At 39.7% G+C, this 16,527-nt stretch overlaps 3 protein-coding genes across 42 annotated transcripts in view; 2 read left to right on the top strand and 1 right to left on the bottom strand.

Moving 5' to 3' along the window:
* Positions 1–11,829, top strand: part of LOC128255925 (GTP-binding protein Di-Ras2) — a 36,309-nt gene extending 24,480 nt beyond the window's left edge. For both annotated transcript variants that reach the window (XM_052985845.1, XM_052985844.1), the window contains 3 exons: positions 2,061–2,251; positions 8,779–8,908; positions 8,989–11,829. In XM_052985845.1, coding sequence (XP_052841805.1) covers positions 2,061–2,251; positions 8,779–8,908; positions 8,989–9,064 — 397 coding nt within the window. In that variant the 3' untranslated portion in view covers positions 9,065–11,829. The remainder of the gene's footprint in view (positions 1–2,060; positions 2,252–8,778; positions 8,909–8,988) is intronic.
* Positions 11,830–11,950: 121 nt separating this feature from the next.
* LOC128255921 (deoxyribonuclease TATDN1) lies at positions 11,951–13,941 on the top strand. Of its 2 annotated transcripts, none has more exons than XM_052985840.1 (4): positions 11,951–12,059; positions 12,127–12,306; positions 13,141–13,747; positions 13,812–13,941. In XM_052985840.1, the coding sequence occupies exons 1-4, from the start codon at positions 12,020–12,022 to the stop codon at positions 13,924–13,926; spliced, it is 942 nt and encodes a 313-aa protein (XP_052841800.1). In that variant the 5' UTR covers positions 11,951–12,019; the 3' UTR covers positions 13,927–13,941. The 2 variants fall into 2 exon arrangements, with proteins under 2 accessions (XP_052841800.1, XP_052841801.1); XM_052985841.1 differs by having other exon boundaries at positions 12,026–12,066; positions 12,136–12,306.
* A 950-nt stretch (positions 13,942–14,891) lies between these two features.
* Positions 14,892–16,527, bottom strand: part of LOC128255908 (protein MTSS 2) — a 34,206-nt gene continuing 32,570 nt past the window's right edge. For 23 of the 38 annotated variants that reach the window (XM_052985773.1, XM_052985781.1, XM_052985784.1 and 20 more), the window contains 3 exons: positions 15,911–16,062; positions 15,681–15,807; positions 14,892–15,503 (listed from right to left, as the gene is read on the bottom strand). In XM_052985773.1, the coding sequence (XP_052841733.1) occupies positions 15,694–15,807; positions 15,911–16,062 (266 nt within the window). In that variant the 3' untranslated portion in view covers positions 14,892–15,503; positions 15,681–15,693. Of the gene's footprint in view, positions 15,504–15,680; positions 15,808–15,910; positions 16,063–16,527 lie in introns of those variants that run through there. The other 15 variants (XM_052985775.1, XM_052985786.1, XM_052985794.1 and 12 more) reach the window with 3 other exon arrangements.

Raw genomic sequence — 16,527 nt, 5'->3', positions numbered from 1 at the left:
ATTTTCAGGCACTTTTCGCGAGGTAATTGCTTCCTGCATAAACTGCGGGGCAGGACTCGTAAAAATCACTTACACTCACATACGTGACTGCCAGTGGGCAGAGGAGTCCTGGCATAATTCCATATGCCGCGAAAGTCGGTTGGCTGTGCGGAGGCGGAGGCAAAGAGGGGCTTGGCACGCTCGTGTTGCTGTTTAAGCAAGCGTGCGTAAACTTATTTAAAAACGACCGATACACAGACCAAAGAACGCCACACAGGAGGAGCACTCAACCGCAGAATGGAGATGACAGAGGCTGCAGGACGAAGGATGAAGGACAAAGGACAAAGGACGATGGAAGACACGGGACACAGGACAGTTGGCGCGAGCATTTCGTACAAATCTCTGTTGGATTAAACATTCACGTAGATTGATGGTGCGGTTTTGTTCCCAAGAGCGGCAAACACCTTGAACCTTTCGGCACAATCTCGCACCTTCACTAGACTCCACGTGCAAAGTTTGCGGGCGTTTTCAGGCAACAAGGTGCAATGCAATTTGTTGCTCTGCCACTGTCTATCTGCGGTTAAGCGCTTTAAGAGCACGCCACTCAAGTGCATTTGTCTGCCTGAATGGGTACACACCGTATCCCAGTGGTACATAATGTGGGCCATGTGGATACAAGGGAGTCTGCCTTCCCTACACGTGTAAGTGGTTTACTCTGCCGACGGTGAAACAATGAATTCATTCAACATTTAATTGCAAAGTCATGCGAATTTTCCCCGGCATTTTGTCTGCGTTAATGTGAAAAATAAACTCACTCATAATATCAATTTTACTGTGATTTACTGTTATTGCAGCTTACGGCATTAACAATTCAGCCATCTATTTATTTATCTTGCCAACTCAGCTGTTACAATTTTAATTAAATAAAGCGCCATGGAACATTAAAGCACTTACAGTAAGTCAGTTTATGATATAATTTTAAATTTGATCAACCTTGAGTTGGTAGAATTTAATTTTTCCTAAGACAGTCCAAATGGTTTTTCTAAGAAGCTTTTCTAAAATTAAACAAAATCCTTAACCATTTGTGGAATGAAAATGCCATTTTGGCAAACTAAATGTGGGGTTTTGTTAAAAAAAATTTCAAAGAAATTTAAACTCTAGTGATTTTATAAAAGTTTTTTTAATAAAAATTTTCAAAAGTATACATAAAATGATATACTTTATCTATAATTTTTCTGTCCAACTTAAATAGATTAAAGTAACTTAAGCAAACTTTATAGGTATATACTTGAAGCTCTGAGCTTAACATCACAAAAACGAAAGAAAATATTTCTGAAATTATTTATTATTTAAGTTATTATTTATTATAAAAGTTTTTTGATAGAAATGTTTAAATAATACATAAAATGATATACATATATTTCCTGCCCAACTTAAATAGAATAAAGTAACTTAAGCAAACTTTATCCTACAAGCTGCGTAAAAACAGAAAAAAATTAAATGCTCATCGTCACACTTTAAACTCTGACGAGCCTAACATCACAGAATCGAAAGAAAACATTTCTGAAATTATTTATTTAAAATAAAGCCGTCTGATGATGGACATATTAAAGCTAAAAATCCCTCTGACAGACAGATACCAGGAACTTTTGACATTGCAAGTGTGCTGAACATCACCTGTCCTCGTCATGGTCCTCCTTTTGTGGGCACAACTCGAGTCGGCTTCGTGGCCGCAACCTGCAGTGAAACCCCAGTATTGAACCGAACATGACATGCTTAATTTGGGCAACATTAGCAACATTTGTTTCGGATTGCCTGCAACGCCCTTTTGGATGATTGTCGATGGCCCACTTGGCTGTGGCACAAAAGCACAAAAACTCTGTTATGCATTGAGCATGCCATATTGTTCGCCTGGTTTGGTTTAGAATTTTTGCTTTTCGGGTTTCGGTTTTTTGTGTCGGTCTGGCTTTGTTTTGGGCCGACGAAATTTGCTGATGTGTGCATTACGTATACGCTTTTTTCGCAGCCACCCCTGAAAAGTATGCAACATTTTCTAAAAACCCGTTTTTTCCCATTGGCAGGGCGAAAGTACTGGAGTGCTCGGCGAAGGAGGACAGCAATGTGACCGACCTGTTCAAATCCCTGCTCTCCCTGTCCCGCTTCCTGCCCGCCAGCAGTAGTGGGAGCGGGGGCAGCGGGGGCGGCGGCGAGGCGGCTCCCAGCGGTTTCAAGCGCCGTTCATCGGCCTACGTCAGCGCGTCGTCCAGTCGCAGTAAGTAGAGACCATTTCCAATAAAATACATAGTTACAAAATGTGCGTAATTCGGAGAGAGTAAAGGCATCTTGCCTTTAAACTTGGTCTGGAATTTATGACCTTTTATTTTCTTAACTTCCTCGTCTTTATGGTAAACTAAAAGAAGATATTAGTCTGGAAAATTCCTAGCCTCAGCTTAATACCTTCTTTAATTTGCCTTTAACCCGATTCATTGGTTAAACAAAATCTATAGATTTATTTGTCTTGTGTGGACCTATAACTCTTTAACAATTCTGAATGACAAACTATCGAAGACATAGCAGATGAACGCCAAAAGCCATGATACGCACTTTATGTCCTAATAAGGGTTTATATACAGTTATAAGGCCGAACATAAAATTTTACTGAATTTTTTTGAGAAAACTTTTAAATTTATTGATCTAAAATTTTTTTACATATTATGGTATCATTTAATTATATTTTATGATTCAGTATTGGTAAAAGTATTTATTTGGAAAGGAGCTACAGCTGATCTTCGCGAGCTCTTCTCAAAAAAGTCGTTTGGCGGTGCCAAAATGGATCCTCCGAAATTAAAAAAACCAAAACGAACAAAAACTAACCCTAATTAATTTTTGACATAAATGTTAGTCTTAAATTGTTTATTAAAAAAATAAATATCTAACGGTGAGAAAAAAATTTTGACTGACTATTAAAAACTATATTTATGAAGCTCGTGTTAAAATTTACCCGTTTTCGAGTAATGTTGGTCACCGACTTAAAAAACACCATATGGAGAAAAACGCTTTGTTTGTACTCTAAAACACATTTTAAAATTTGCTTGTAACTTCAAAAACATTCACCGGAACGATATAAAATGTTCTGTGAATAGTACATTAAAAAATAAAAACAATTTATTCTTTTTTAAATTCTAAGTGTATATAACTCCTTAAAACTGAAAATAAGTATGTCGCAAAACATTTCAAAGCTGTACTTCTTGTACTCTTTGATTCGAGACAACATGCAAACAAGAACACGATCAACTAAAGGATATTTTATTAGGTCCAGTAAATACTAATTAAATGTAGACAATGTTGTCTCTTTGTCTTTAATGTAAAACACAATAAAGAATAAAATTGTAAACCTTAAATATGCATTTTGTTGCATTAAATTTGATAAAAATAGGTGAGCATTTGAAACCCAATATTACTCCCTTGAGTTTTATTACCTTTTGCACAAGAGGGCATTCCACAATGTATCAAAGCAGCTTCGATGGCTGAGTGGCTTTGAAAATCCATTTTGTTAGGGCACTCCCGAGCTAGAACTGAATCCACTTCTGGATCTGTTGCCATGGCCGAGCGAAATGAAAATAAAAACCGAATCGCTGGCGAGCTTATTCAAACTGTTCGATGATTGTTTTTGCCTCGCATGCTGGCCGTTGCAGCTTCAAATATCATTTCAGCATTCATATGCGCCGGCTCTGATTGAAAGTCAGACGTTTACCCAGCGAGGCATCATTCTGAGTTCAATTACAGCTTTTTTCAGGCCTTTGAGTGCGAGGGTAAGCAGCTTAATTAGTGCAAAAATTAAATGGCCGACCATAAATGCAATAATTAAGCCACCTGCAGCTCACAGGTGTGATAAAGCCACTAGGGCCCAGCTGGCTCGGCTTAATCAATAATTGATGCACACTTATTAATAAATTCATTAAAAAAAAAAAGAACAACGCCGCTCGCACATGGGGCCAATTAATGAAAACTCTTTAAATGCGCCTAAGACTAGGATAACTTTTGGCAATTTGGCTAATTGAATGCAATTAGCATTCTTGCTTCAATTGCCGCCCTCCGTCCGCTGTCTTTGGCCTAATTAATTGTGGGAATTCGGCAGCCAAGTGAAACCGTCAGTCGGGACCCTTTCTTCCGACCCAATTGACAAAGACAAACTCTTTTTCATTATTCATCGGACGACAAAACGGAGCCTAATAAAAGAAATACAGAAAAGCAAAGCAAAGCTGAGACAAAAAAACGCCAGCAAGACGGGGTTAGAAGCACAATAAGGCAGCCCTTGCCCTTCGATGTTCAAACGAATTCAATTTGATCAAAATGTTTTCGAGCGAGCACGTGTTTTAATTAAACAGCTTGACCTTCTAATTACCCTGTAATGGAATGCTTTATTATCTTATTAAAAAGTTAGTTCGCAGCATATGAAAATAGAATTGGGCCACGAAGGAACACAAGGGCAACGACGGACGACAGCCAAGGGCTCAAGAAGTTTTAAATTTTGCCGAGCTCGTCAAAGTATAAATATCTAGTTAATTAATGTTGCCCCAAAATATTTCCTCTGCTCCTTGGCTGCCACTGTTCACGTTACACGGTGGCCAAATAATTAAATTAATTTCCGTCGAACAAGAATTGTTGAATCATTACGCAACCCCACAAGCTACCACCTACCAGTTCCCCCACTCAGATGCCAATAATATTAATGTTCGCCCGACAGACTTTTGTGGCCGCTACAAAAGTCATTCTGATAAAGTGCAAAGTTTGCCAAGTCCAAAATTGCGCGTTTATGGGAGTGCGTAATTTCCAGCAGATTTAAATTCAAATGTCCGAGAGCCACACCTAATGTCCCACCACAAAACATATTAAATGCTGGCCGAAAAATGTTGTCAAATACTTGGTCGAGGGCCACGCACAACACACAGCACACAACGCACAACGCACAACTGTCGATGACAGACAGACATTTGGGGTATGAATGGCGAAGGTCGAGTGGCAGACTGACTGTCGGCGGTTCAATGGACGCCACCGTGGAGAGGTGACAGCGGTGACAACGACGCCTTGAATGTGCCACCGAAAATAGGTCTAAGCACTTAATCACTGGCGGCTCAAGGGGCCGCAGTCAAGTAATTGCCTTAAAAAGTACAGCGCGACGTATGCAAAGCAAATCGCAGAAATTTCATTTACGACGCTGCCATTTTGCGGCCGAGATTGTGCCACACGTGTTTACGGCTCTGAAGTGCTTGTATTTGTGCCAAAGAGTGTGGTGTTGGGTGGTAGATGGTAGATGGCAGTTGGCAGTTGGGTGATGGGCGGCACGAAAAATGGACGAGCTCGTAAGTTGAGACAAAGCCAAAGCTGCAGGCCACACACATGTGCGGCGGCCGGGAAAGCGGCTTTTCCTTGGTTTTCCGCCCTTCCAGGACATTCTCCTGGTTTTTGGGTGGTCCGCGCCGCAAGCCGTTTTATTTGCAGCCCGACAAAGAAAATCCTAACTCAATTGTGGGTGTTACCCGACACACATTACATGATAAATATGTTTAAGCCACGTTTATGCGTCTATACACTTGATTTAGAACGATACATATTTTAGGTAAAAGGTGGAAAGGTAAGACAAGCAAAATGTGTGTCTTTTCAAAATATTACTGACATACATTTTTTAATTTTGCATTTTAATTTTGCATTTTAATATATTTGCATACTGTGAGATGAGAGAATTCAACCAACATTCACATGAAATTTCTTCTATGCATTAATGAATTTATCAATCACTTGAAGAAGTGTTTCCACTCTCGAATATTACTTAATAATTTAGGCATACAATAACATAACACTGCTTTAACACAATTTAATGACCTCAATATTCACCACATCAAGTTTCATGGCTATGGACTACTACGGTTATCGATCTTGACCAGGCCCTACCTATTGAGTATACGATAGTATTTTGTCGGCAAAGGACTTAATAACTCAATAACTTTTAAAAGTTCGATTTGAAAAATGTCTGTGCTATAGATAGATATGAGCAAAGCCCACTTATACAGTGACATGATTGACTTCTTCGATTTGTGGGCGTTTGAATGGGCGTGGCCAAGTGTTTAAATAAACTTTCGCTGCATAATAGGTCGTTTTGCAATATTTTTCTGCATCCCAACCTCAAATAATTTGTCATAGGACCTAAACTATTGTTACATAATTTGTAAACTAATGGGTATGAAAAAGTTTTTAAAAATGAATACTACGAAAGTATCAAAACAAAAAATAGCTATGTGGTTTAAAAATTAGGCTTTTCCTTTTTATAGGATAGGGGCTATATTATTTATTATTATTATTGAATTAATACACATTTAATAATACAGCCGGTAGTTTTTTTTCAGGACACACTGATTAAAACTAAACTTTCATTTTTTTTAGTTGTAACTGTTATAGTTCCCGAGATCTGGACGTTCATATGAACGGACAGAGGGTCGTGTTTAGAACGGCTCGGCTATTAATCCTGATCAAGAAATACTTCGATAAAATAAATTTTTTCTCAAAACCTTAAACTACTCAAGTTTACTTCCTCTGACCTTAATTTAAATTCGGTAAATAAATAACCAATTTCATGGAAGCTTCAAACCGTTTTAAAATTAATTGCTTTCCGAGTGAAATTTTAACCACTCTCTCATAGTGGCCGTAAAATATAAAACATATAAATTTATACAATGGTCCCTTTTTACGCGTAAACATTTTAACTTCAGGGTAGGTATCAGATAAAAAGCAATTGATGTGGCAAAACCTTGTTATGTTCGCACTCGCCCCACAATAAACACCCATTGAAGCACTCGAACGTTTTGTGTGCTTTCCCGCGCTTTGGTAGCAACGCTTTTTTTATGGTCGCCGTGTCTCCCAGACGAAACCCGACACACAGAGCGGCAGAAGTGAAACAAATTTAATTTAAATTTCTGTTACAGGACGCACGCATCAATTCCCGCCGCATATGCACAATTTATATCCCCAAAACCGAGCCCCGGCCACCGCTCATGTTTGTTTTTGTGTCCGGGCGGCAGTATTTTTGTGTGTGTGGCGGCTGCTCCCTGTCACGGATTCACATTCAGCCGCAGATCAGCGGGATACCCGGAGTTAGGGCATGGCCACGTCGGTATGTGGTGCCCGGGACATCGCATCGAAGCCGTATTCGAGGCATTTTCGTGCGCTCTCTGTCAGCGGCAGCAATTGTATTTTCCCTTTTTCCGACAACAATGGCGTTTTGGCGGCCATTTTGTTTGCACTTGACACCGCCGACACCCAGAAGTATGCAACACTCCGCCACCGAGTGCTTACGCTCTCAATAATTCTGTTTGCCCGGATCATTGGGCCAACGTCAGGCATATTTGGCCACAGAGCTGCCATGTTTAATAACTAAATTGACTCCGCTTTGGATTCAACCTTCCCCCTTGTGTTTGTCTTGTCGCCCTAATGCTTCACACCCCGTTTGCCGGCAAGTTATCAATTGTTCTCCCATTGTAAGCCCTTTCTTTGTTTGCGGCTTTATTGCTCGCTCCGGCGGAACAAAAAGGTTTGTTTACTGGGATGGCGAGCATCTTGCCACGAACCGAACACCTTTTGTGCGTGCTGAACACTCGCTCTGGCAGTCTAAGCTGGCTGATTGAGGATTACCGGAAAGTTAATGACTTAATTGACACTGATTTGCCCGTCGCTGCCGTGTCGTACTTAATTGGTTATACTTTAAAGACAGCTTTTGATTGCTACTTTAATTGCAGTGAAATGACATTAACGAGGGTAATCTTCCTCAGAACTAAATGGAATATCCTCACAGCATCACAGCATTTTATATGATCAATTTAGTAAGGATAGTTATACAAAAACAAAAACTCAAACATTTTGCCAAACAGTTGTACTTTCCCCTCTTTTAAAAAGTACTCAAAAAAACTTTAACTTTTTTTGCTTAACACATTTATCAGTGCCTTAAACAAAATGTATCCACGGCTCAAAGCTACTTTATTTTTCGATTTTTGACCACTTAAAAAATTCTCTGGAATCTAATGCCTTGCGCATATTTTATTTTCGGTTTAAAACTTTTTTTTTGGTATATTTTATTGGCGTTCTTAAATTCTGTTGAAAAGTAGGCATACAAAATGTTGTTCAAACGAAGACCTTTTCTTACAAACATTCTGCACGTTGTCATGACTTTTTTAACAATATGGTTACTCGATTGTGCCTGAAAAACCTTTAAACTCACGAAAGTTTTAATTTTTTCGAATTTAATTGAACGTTCACCTATGGTATTGATGAAGGTCATCTGTACCTTTGCCAGCTGGTTGCCACTGGTTAGTCCTTTGAGTCCGTGTGCTATGTAAACGGAAGATGCGTGGAGCGTAGACCGAGCCTGATCCCAAGGCAGAATGGCATTGGAAGGGAAGCGTCTGGGACCTCTTATCTTGAGATAAACTTTGGCTGTGCAATCGGCTGTAAAAAAACCCATTTCGAACGGTTACTTTGCGATGTGCAACTCCGTCCCCGGCTCTTTGTGCGAGTCGCTCATAAGTTAATTACGTCAGAGCTTGGCAGGAAGCTGGGGTGTCGGTGTCCCAGTTGCTCCGGCAACGGACAAGGACATCCCCATCCCCCAACCTCAGTCGAGAAATTGGATTTACCCTGCATTCGGAGCCCCGAAATCGCGTAGTCTGTTTGTGCCCGGCGTATTAAATGCAGTCATCAAATGCACTAGTGGATACTAATTAGCCACGCGTTTCCATCTACTTGTTGCAGATAAAAATCGCATGAACAGCCCGGCCCTGGGAGGCGCCGGCGGCAGTGGCGACAAGAAGGGCTCCAACCTGGTGGACGCCGTCGATGTGGCCAGCACCAGTGCGGAGGCCAAGCTGAAACCGCGCTCCAGGTGAGTGGCAACATCCGGTCCTGTTCCGCACTGTTCCAGCTCATCCCTTAAACCATTTAAACCATCTCTTTCCATTTCAGATCACTCATACGTCGCGCCTCACGCAAGACCAAGCAGCAAATCAACAACGCATCGGACGACTGCAATGTGCAGTAAACTATTATTTTGGCCGGCAGCGCTGCGCTTAATTATGTTATTATGTGTTGCCACAATATGTATTAATAATGGACGCCAGTTAATTAGCACGCATAAACAAGTAGAGCGGTATTTATGTTCGGTGCAATGAGCTGATTAATCAGATAATATAAAACCCACAACAACCTACTTGCTCAAGGGTGAAAAAAGCCAGCCCGGTATTCACTTTTCTAATTTATTGCATACCAGTGTGTATCGAACCAACTTAAACACAAAAAAGTAACTAGAGCTTCAAAATAATGCCGTGATGCAATGGTTTAAGCTACTGTAACTCATTAAAATACATTTTTTTTAATTTTCGTAGTTTTAAAGACTTAAAGAAATAACTAGTTCAGTTTAACCATTCTTCAAACTTACTTATTTTGAATCTATTGTTTTCAGTGTACAACATTTAAGGATTTGCGAAGATATTATGCACATAAATCGATTTGAGTTCCGGTCATTACTGCTTTAAGGGACCAGCTTTATTTCAATTTAAAATTAAATTTTATTCGACAAAGAATAGCCATTTCAATTTTCATAAATTTTAGTATAGTCTTTGGCTATGCAATTTGAATTTAATTGAGAGATAAGCAGAGAGAAAGGGATGAGATTTTGAAGAATCGTTATGCCGTTCAAAGAGTTCCTTTTTGATGAGAAATTAATGGCACAGTTGTTGTTGTTTGTTCATGTTACTGTCGTAAGGGAAGGGCGAGGGGGTTTTTGATTAAGGACTAAGTTTAACACGTTTTCCACTGATGGATTGTCATAATATTATGATAGGTTGCATAGCTTTAAGGTAAATTGTAGAATGCTAATTTATAAAGCTCTATCTGCACCCTTAGCTGACACCATGGTTAATATAACAACGTTCCGTATACAAATAAGAATAACAATCTTGATGGATGGGCCAGAGTGCTTATTTTTGCTTTGAGTCGAGCTCGCTCGGATTGAATCAAAAGTAAATCAGGAAATGGAATCTCAGCGACTGGATGAACCGGTACTCAAGGCAAATTTTGGAAGAATAAAGCAAATTTGCGGCATTCTCCTTTAGCTCCAGCCACGTGAAATAACAAAAAACTTTAACGGAGAGCACAAAACAATTTACTATGCAAAAAACGTAATTGTAAAATGAATTTGATGAGCCGGGAAACAGGGAAAACCTCGAATTGCTTATCAAGGATAATACAGGGTGAACTTCTTATGCTAAATTGCCAAATCAAATTGCCCACAATGCACATCAAGCTCACAGGAAGTCTGTGAGGAGATTTATGGTAGAGAATAAAATCGATAAATCTTTTTTTAATTCGCAACTTTTGCATGCGACTTGTTTTCTCCTTTGACACAAGTTACTGTGTGTGATAAGAATCATTTGTGTTTGTTTACCGGAATGTGCTTAGCAAGTAAGAATTATTTAAAAGACTACTTTTAGGCAGTACTGAGTATGAAAGAAATATTTAAAGGACATGTAAATGGATGAAATACGGCATATGCAAAGTGAATTGTGATTAAACCAAATACAACTAAACAAATGTGTGTACAACTGAAGAAAAGTTGCAGTAATTTCAGTTACGACATTAAAAGTACTATAAGGAAATGGAAAATGGCGCAGATAAAAATAGGATTGTTGCTTTTGTCCAGAGAGTATTGACAGGCCAGACCTAGTTATACATATATAGTATACAGCATTATGCATAAATGTATTCAAACCAGTTTGGATGTTTGTTTTATAAGTAATACGTTTATACATTGTTACTAGGTGTAGTTAATTGACAACAAATCTAAAGAGCCCGACCCGTGTTTGATCTCTAATCAACTACTATAATCGTAACTTATATCGTAACTTCAACCAATGGGAACACAAGAATGAGGAGGCATTATATCACAGTATATCAGCTGACTTATCCAACTTACCCGATTTTAAAATACATATTTGTGTACGTAATTCGATTGTTCTACCAAATGGAAGGAATCAAGCCACAAAAAATGGAACCGTTATTTACCTACTCTACAGAATCGAAAGATTGTAACCTTAAAATAGTCACAAGAAACCCAAATTAATTCTCTAAGTGTGCGTATGTGTGTCATGTACTTGTAAACTAATTGAATTTCAATTCAAATTGAATTATTGACAATTGTGTTAGCCAGTTAAAATAAACCACAATGCGTCCCAGGCACGGGTGTACAATGTTTGATTCCGTTGCATAATGCATTTCATTTCATTCCATTCCGCATTCTGTTTCCATCAGGGCATCGCATCAAGGGATCCCGATCCCCTGGTTTGCCTGCGTTCACCGGTGCCGGGAAAATGGTGTAGTGGGCGAGTTCCCCTAAATCAATTAAAACTGGTAGCCGCCTGGATGCAACATTCCCCTAAACCGACCGCAGCATCCATTAAAAGTAACTAATGGAATTTCATTCAAATTATATATTGCATTTCCCCATAAATTCTGCAATTGCGTAAATGCCGATTGCCGGCTTAAAGCAGCTGGGGTGCCAACACCACGGGCGATGATTTGAAATTTGCATATGCGTTTGCGGTGGGGCAGTGGAAGTGGGAGGGTTTCACGTGGGTTTGCCGAGAAGCAAGCCGAGTTAGCATCCACTGCAAACACAATAAACAGCTTTTGCCTGCTCGGCCTAATGAGTTTGCATTATGCGCGATTCCGAATGCAATTTACAGTGGCATTGATTTTGCATTAAATTGGCTTAAGCGATGTGTTTTTGTTTTGGTAATATGCGTCACTTTATGCTGGCACGGTTTTGTATTTAAAGTCTTAGGGGGGCACTATTAAAATTTCAAATCCCAACGGAAATGACTGCGAGCTGGCGCCCTCTGGCGACTATCAGGCCTTGGCGAGTGGCTCCCCCTGGCGGAAATCCGTTTTGTAAACAGCTGTTTTTCCGGCTCTGTGGCTTTTTTAGTGCATTTTCTTCATGCTGCGGCGATACTTTGGAATTGCAATGAAATATATTGGTACACCGTATACCGTTAAAACAATTCAACTTGAGTGCATTAGACAATAATCATCTATGGTCCACAGACATTGGAGCCAACCTGACGGATCCCATGTTCCAGGGCTGCTACGGCAAGTCCCAGAAGCATGTGGCCGACCTGGACATTGTTTTGGAACGTGCTTGGCAGCAGGGTCTGCAGAAGATCATCGTCACCGCCGGCTGCCTGAAGGACGTGGACGAGGCACTAGAACTGGCCTCCAAGGATGGTAAGCAGCTCGACGGTGTCCCAGAAATCACTACAAACCAAGTCTTGTTCCGGGTGCTACAGAAAGCACTTCCAAACAACAACCATTACAAATTTGGTTACTATTTGGTTTAAACTGATTTAAACTGTCCTTACAATTACTCATTATAATTTCAAAACACCTGCTTTGATGATTTTCATATTTTAAACACTATTCACTTACATTAGCTGCGAGGAAGCAACTTTGTCCTCTTTCAAATGTGTTCATATATTGTATTATACAATAACAAATTAACAGAATTTGTTCCCAAAAAACTCTATAGTGCCTCCAAAAAGTGAAAAATCTTTAATTTCGAAAAACCGGCCACGACCTTACTTGGGCCAATCCACTAACTAACGATATAATTTTAATTTTTCGACTTCGGATGATCCAGTACCATATTTTTTTCGTATTATTGAATATTTCCTTATGAAAATATAACAGAAAATCACAAAAAATGGCAATTTTTATAAAAATTTGCATATACTCTCTCCCTTAAGCTATCTTAATCTGTACACGTCCTAGACAAAGATGTTTTAAAAATTTCGAATGATTTTAGACATGGCTAGATTTAAGCCATTCTAAAAATTATTCAGTGTCCCAGAATTTTAACAATGTTTCGGGGTACATTTTTTTTTAATAATAGTTTGAATATATTGTCCTAAAGTTAAAGCGCTTTTCAGTAAAACGAGATTTACATTTGATAAGATTTTAGTTCCAATAAAATTCGGAGACCCTTGGAAAATACAACTTTAGTAAGCTTTCTCTCACTAGAGTCTTAAGTGCCAACTGCTCAAAAGCTATATTCTTCACCAGATCGTATCTTCATCACTGTCGGCACACATCCCACCCGCTGCGAGGAATTCGTACCAGATCCAGAGGGCTACTACGACCAGCTTCGATCCAAGATCAAGGCGAACCGCGGAAAGGTGCTGGCCATCGGGGAATGTGGGCTGGACTACGACCGCCTGCAGTTCTGTGGACAGGAGACACAGCGTTTGTACTTTGAGAAGCAGCTGGACCTGGCGGCCGAGTTTCGATTGCCCCTCTTCCTGCACATGCGAAATGCTTGCGAGGATTTCATGGCCATTCTGGAACGAAATCGGGACAAGATCAGGGAGGGCGGAGGCGGAGTGGTGCACAGTTTCACAGGCACTCTAGAGGAGGCCCAGCGCATCCTGGCCTTTGGTGGTCTCTACCTAGGATTGAATGGCTGCTCCTTGAAGACGGAGGAAAACGCAGAAGTGGTGCGGCAGCTGCCCAACGACAGGATAATGCTAGAAACGGACTGTCCTTGGTGCGGCATTCGCCCTACGCATGCAGGACATAAGCATGTAACCACCAAGTTTGCCACCGTCAAAAAGAAAGAGAAATGGACGTCCGAATCCTTGATAGACGGACGTTGTGAGCCCTGCCAGATCAGGTTAGTCTTTTGAGTGCATACCCTAGAAATGTAGTAATTTATTCATTCATTTCTTCCATTCCAGCCAAGTTTTGGAGGCCATAGCTGGAATTAAAGGCGAGCCCAAGGAAAACCTGGCAGAGCTTTACTACCAAAACACCATAGATTTGTTCTTTAGCCAAGCAGAGAAAAGCGATTAAAACTCCTTGCATTTACATTCAATGCGTTTACATTTATTTTATTATTGTTTCTCGTGTCTAAATGCAAATGAATTCAAAAATACGCATTACAACTTCGAATTGTTAGGTTACATCGTTTTGGTTTATTTGTTCTGGGGATAACACGCAGAACCTCACTAAGTTTAACATTTAGACTTGTAAATAATTGTTGCATGAGGCTAAGTTAATTAACTCTTGTGATTAAGCACTGCTATGTGGTGTATATAGAGTTGATCGCCCAAAAAATATATGTATTTGTTTCGACTCAAATTTGTATATGCTCTCTGGAGTCTTATCTAAACTCTAGTAGAGTTTCATAGCTTAGTTATTGCCACATTTTTGGTTATGAGTTTGCCAATATTCATCGATCATTGGTGAAGCCTTAAAAAGCCTATATACAAAATATTTTGTAAATATTTAAAAAGTTTATTACCTATAAGTAGTACGCTATCGGGTATTAAAAGTTTGCAATGTTAGGGATAGGACATATCGCTCGGTAATTTAAAAGTGAAGGAGTGTGTTTTGTTCTATGTTTAGTGAACTGATATGAATACAAACGATATTGGTTGTATTTAACATTGAGAATGTGATGCATTTAAAATGACAGTAAAAGATTCAGTCCAATGGAAATGTTATGATATGAACATGTTCATATAGCACTCTAAGTAGATGCGAAAGATTCTGGGGAAGACCGATCTCTGAAGTTCCCCTTTCCGCTTGGCAGTAGTTAGTTTTTCTTTTCAGAAGCATATCCAATTTGCTATTTCTTTGCAGAAAAATAGTTAAGTTAGATTGTGATTTCCACTGCTAATACAACGCGTTAACTCTATTTATTCATTACAATGTTGATATTGGTTATATTTGAAAATATGCTCAGACCTGGCCCAATTGACTTGCAGTTGCTAATGTAAAACGAATATAATTAAAGCAAAAAAGTACTTAAAAGGTTTACGATAAATTCCATTTATTAGGCGTCAGATTAGTTTCGAGTGTTTGTTAAAATCATATTCATATGTATGTACATAAACAAGGGAAATTATAAATATGGTAATACATAAACATAATATAAATTTAAACAGATGTTCACTAAAGATAAATTCGAGTTTGGGATATAAATAAACATACGCGTGCTAACCAACTGTCTTCCATTTTGTATTTACTTAACAGAGAAAGCCTTTCGGACATATTTTTGGGATATAGATATAGGAAATCAAGAAAGGTATTGATTAGTTCGAGTTAAGCTTAATGCGCTTGTTAAATATCGTATATTGAATATGTAGTATCGTAATCATATGTATTTAAGTTGTATGTTGTATGTTGTGTTTCGAGTTTTCAGTTTCAAACCAAACTCTGCAGAGTCCTGCAATCGAGCAGGCGTCGGGCCTCATGATTATTCATAGATTAATTATTATGGTAATAAATATGTTATTCCGCTTAGTCTATAGGCTAATTTAATGTATTTTGGGAGCGCTGCGATCGTTGATCTTCTGGTTACGCTTCAAGGTGGCTCCGCGTTTGATTTGATCCATCAGCGACTCGTGACAAATGCGGGGGTCCGGCTGAAAAGGCGAACCATAAATCGGATTAGAGCTGGACTTGGTTGGTCGGACCTTAGCTTTAACGTTAGATCGAAGAGCAGTTCAGTTAATGGGTAGAACGAGGCACTGAGTGGATTAGCTGCCAGCTGGCTTAGTAGGCGTCAAACGAACGATAACGACTAGGAACGAACTAAATACCTTAGCACTGCACTTAGCACTGATCTTCGCAAGTGGCATTGCTGGTTGTGCTGGTGTTGGGATAGGTGGGTGGTGGTGTGCGGTATTGCGCACTGGGTCGCGATAGATTTTGCGGACTTTGATACATCTAATGGCCATGGACAGAGCGTCATGGACAGAGCATAGAGAGTGTGGGCTTATCGAGTGAGTTGCTGTTGCTTTTGCTGCTACCGTCGAGGTGCGCTACTTACCAGGGCCTTGCTGTTGATGAGATTTCGCACGGCAAATGCTCGTCCAGACATTCCCTGCTTGGCCAGTTTCGCGTTGAGATTCTCGAGGAACTCGGCCTTGGTCTTGGCCCGAATGCTTCCAGTCTTTTCGATATTTGTGCTTGTGGCATAGTCTATGGATATGCGTCGTTACGGGTGCATAAAAGAAAATCGTAAGCAAACATGATTGATCAATGGGTGTGGCTGTGTTGGATCGCGATCGAAGTGGTTAGGATGTCAGTTCAAATGGAAATGCAAAATAAGAGTCAACAACTGTTGGTAAAACGTTCGAATCAGTGATGATTGATGATTGGAAAAATTGAAATGAAAGTTGACTGCGGATCGAGCTGTGGCGGCAACTGCAATCCCATGTTGATCCGATACTTTCCAGGCGCACTTGACACAATCGCAATCGCAGTCAGGTTAACAGGTAACACTATCCAAACGGAAACTCAAACTCAAACTCAAACGAAACAATATTAAAACAACATAAGCAGCATGCGCCAAAAGAAAACTTAGGGCTAACAACAAACTGAAATTTAATTTTAATCAATTGAGGAGTGAAATCGAAAATCAGCAAACATAACAAAAGTATACAA

This window comes from Drosophila gunungcola (genome assembly GCF_025200985.1).
Source record: "Drosophila gunungcola strain Sukarami chromosome 2R unlocalized genomic scaffold, Dgunungcola_SK_2 000012F, whole genome shotgun sequence".
NCBI classification, from domain to species: Eukaryota; Metazoa; Arthropoda; class Insecta; order Diptera; family Drosophilidae; genus Drosophila; species Drosophila gunungcola.
Note: the sequence above shows the minus strand (reverse complement) of the source record. Positions and strands in the feature narration are given on the sequence as shown.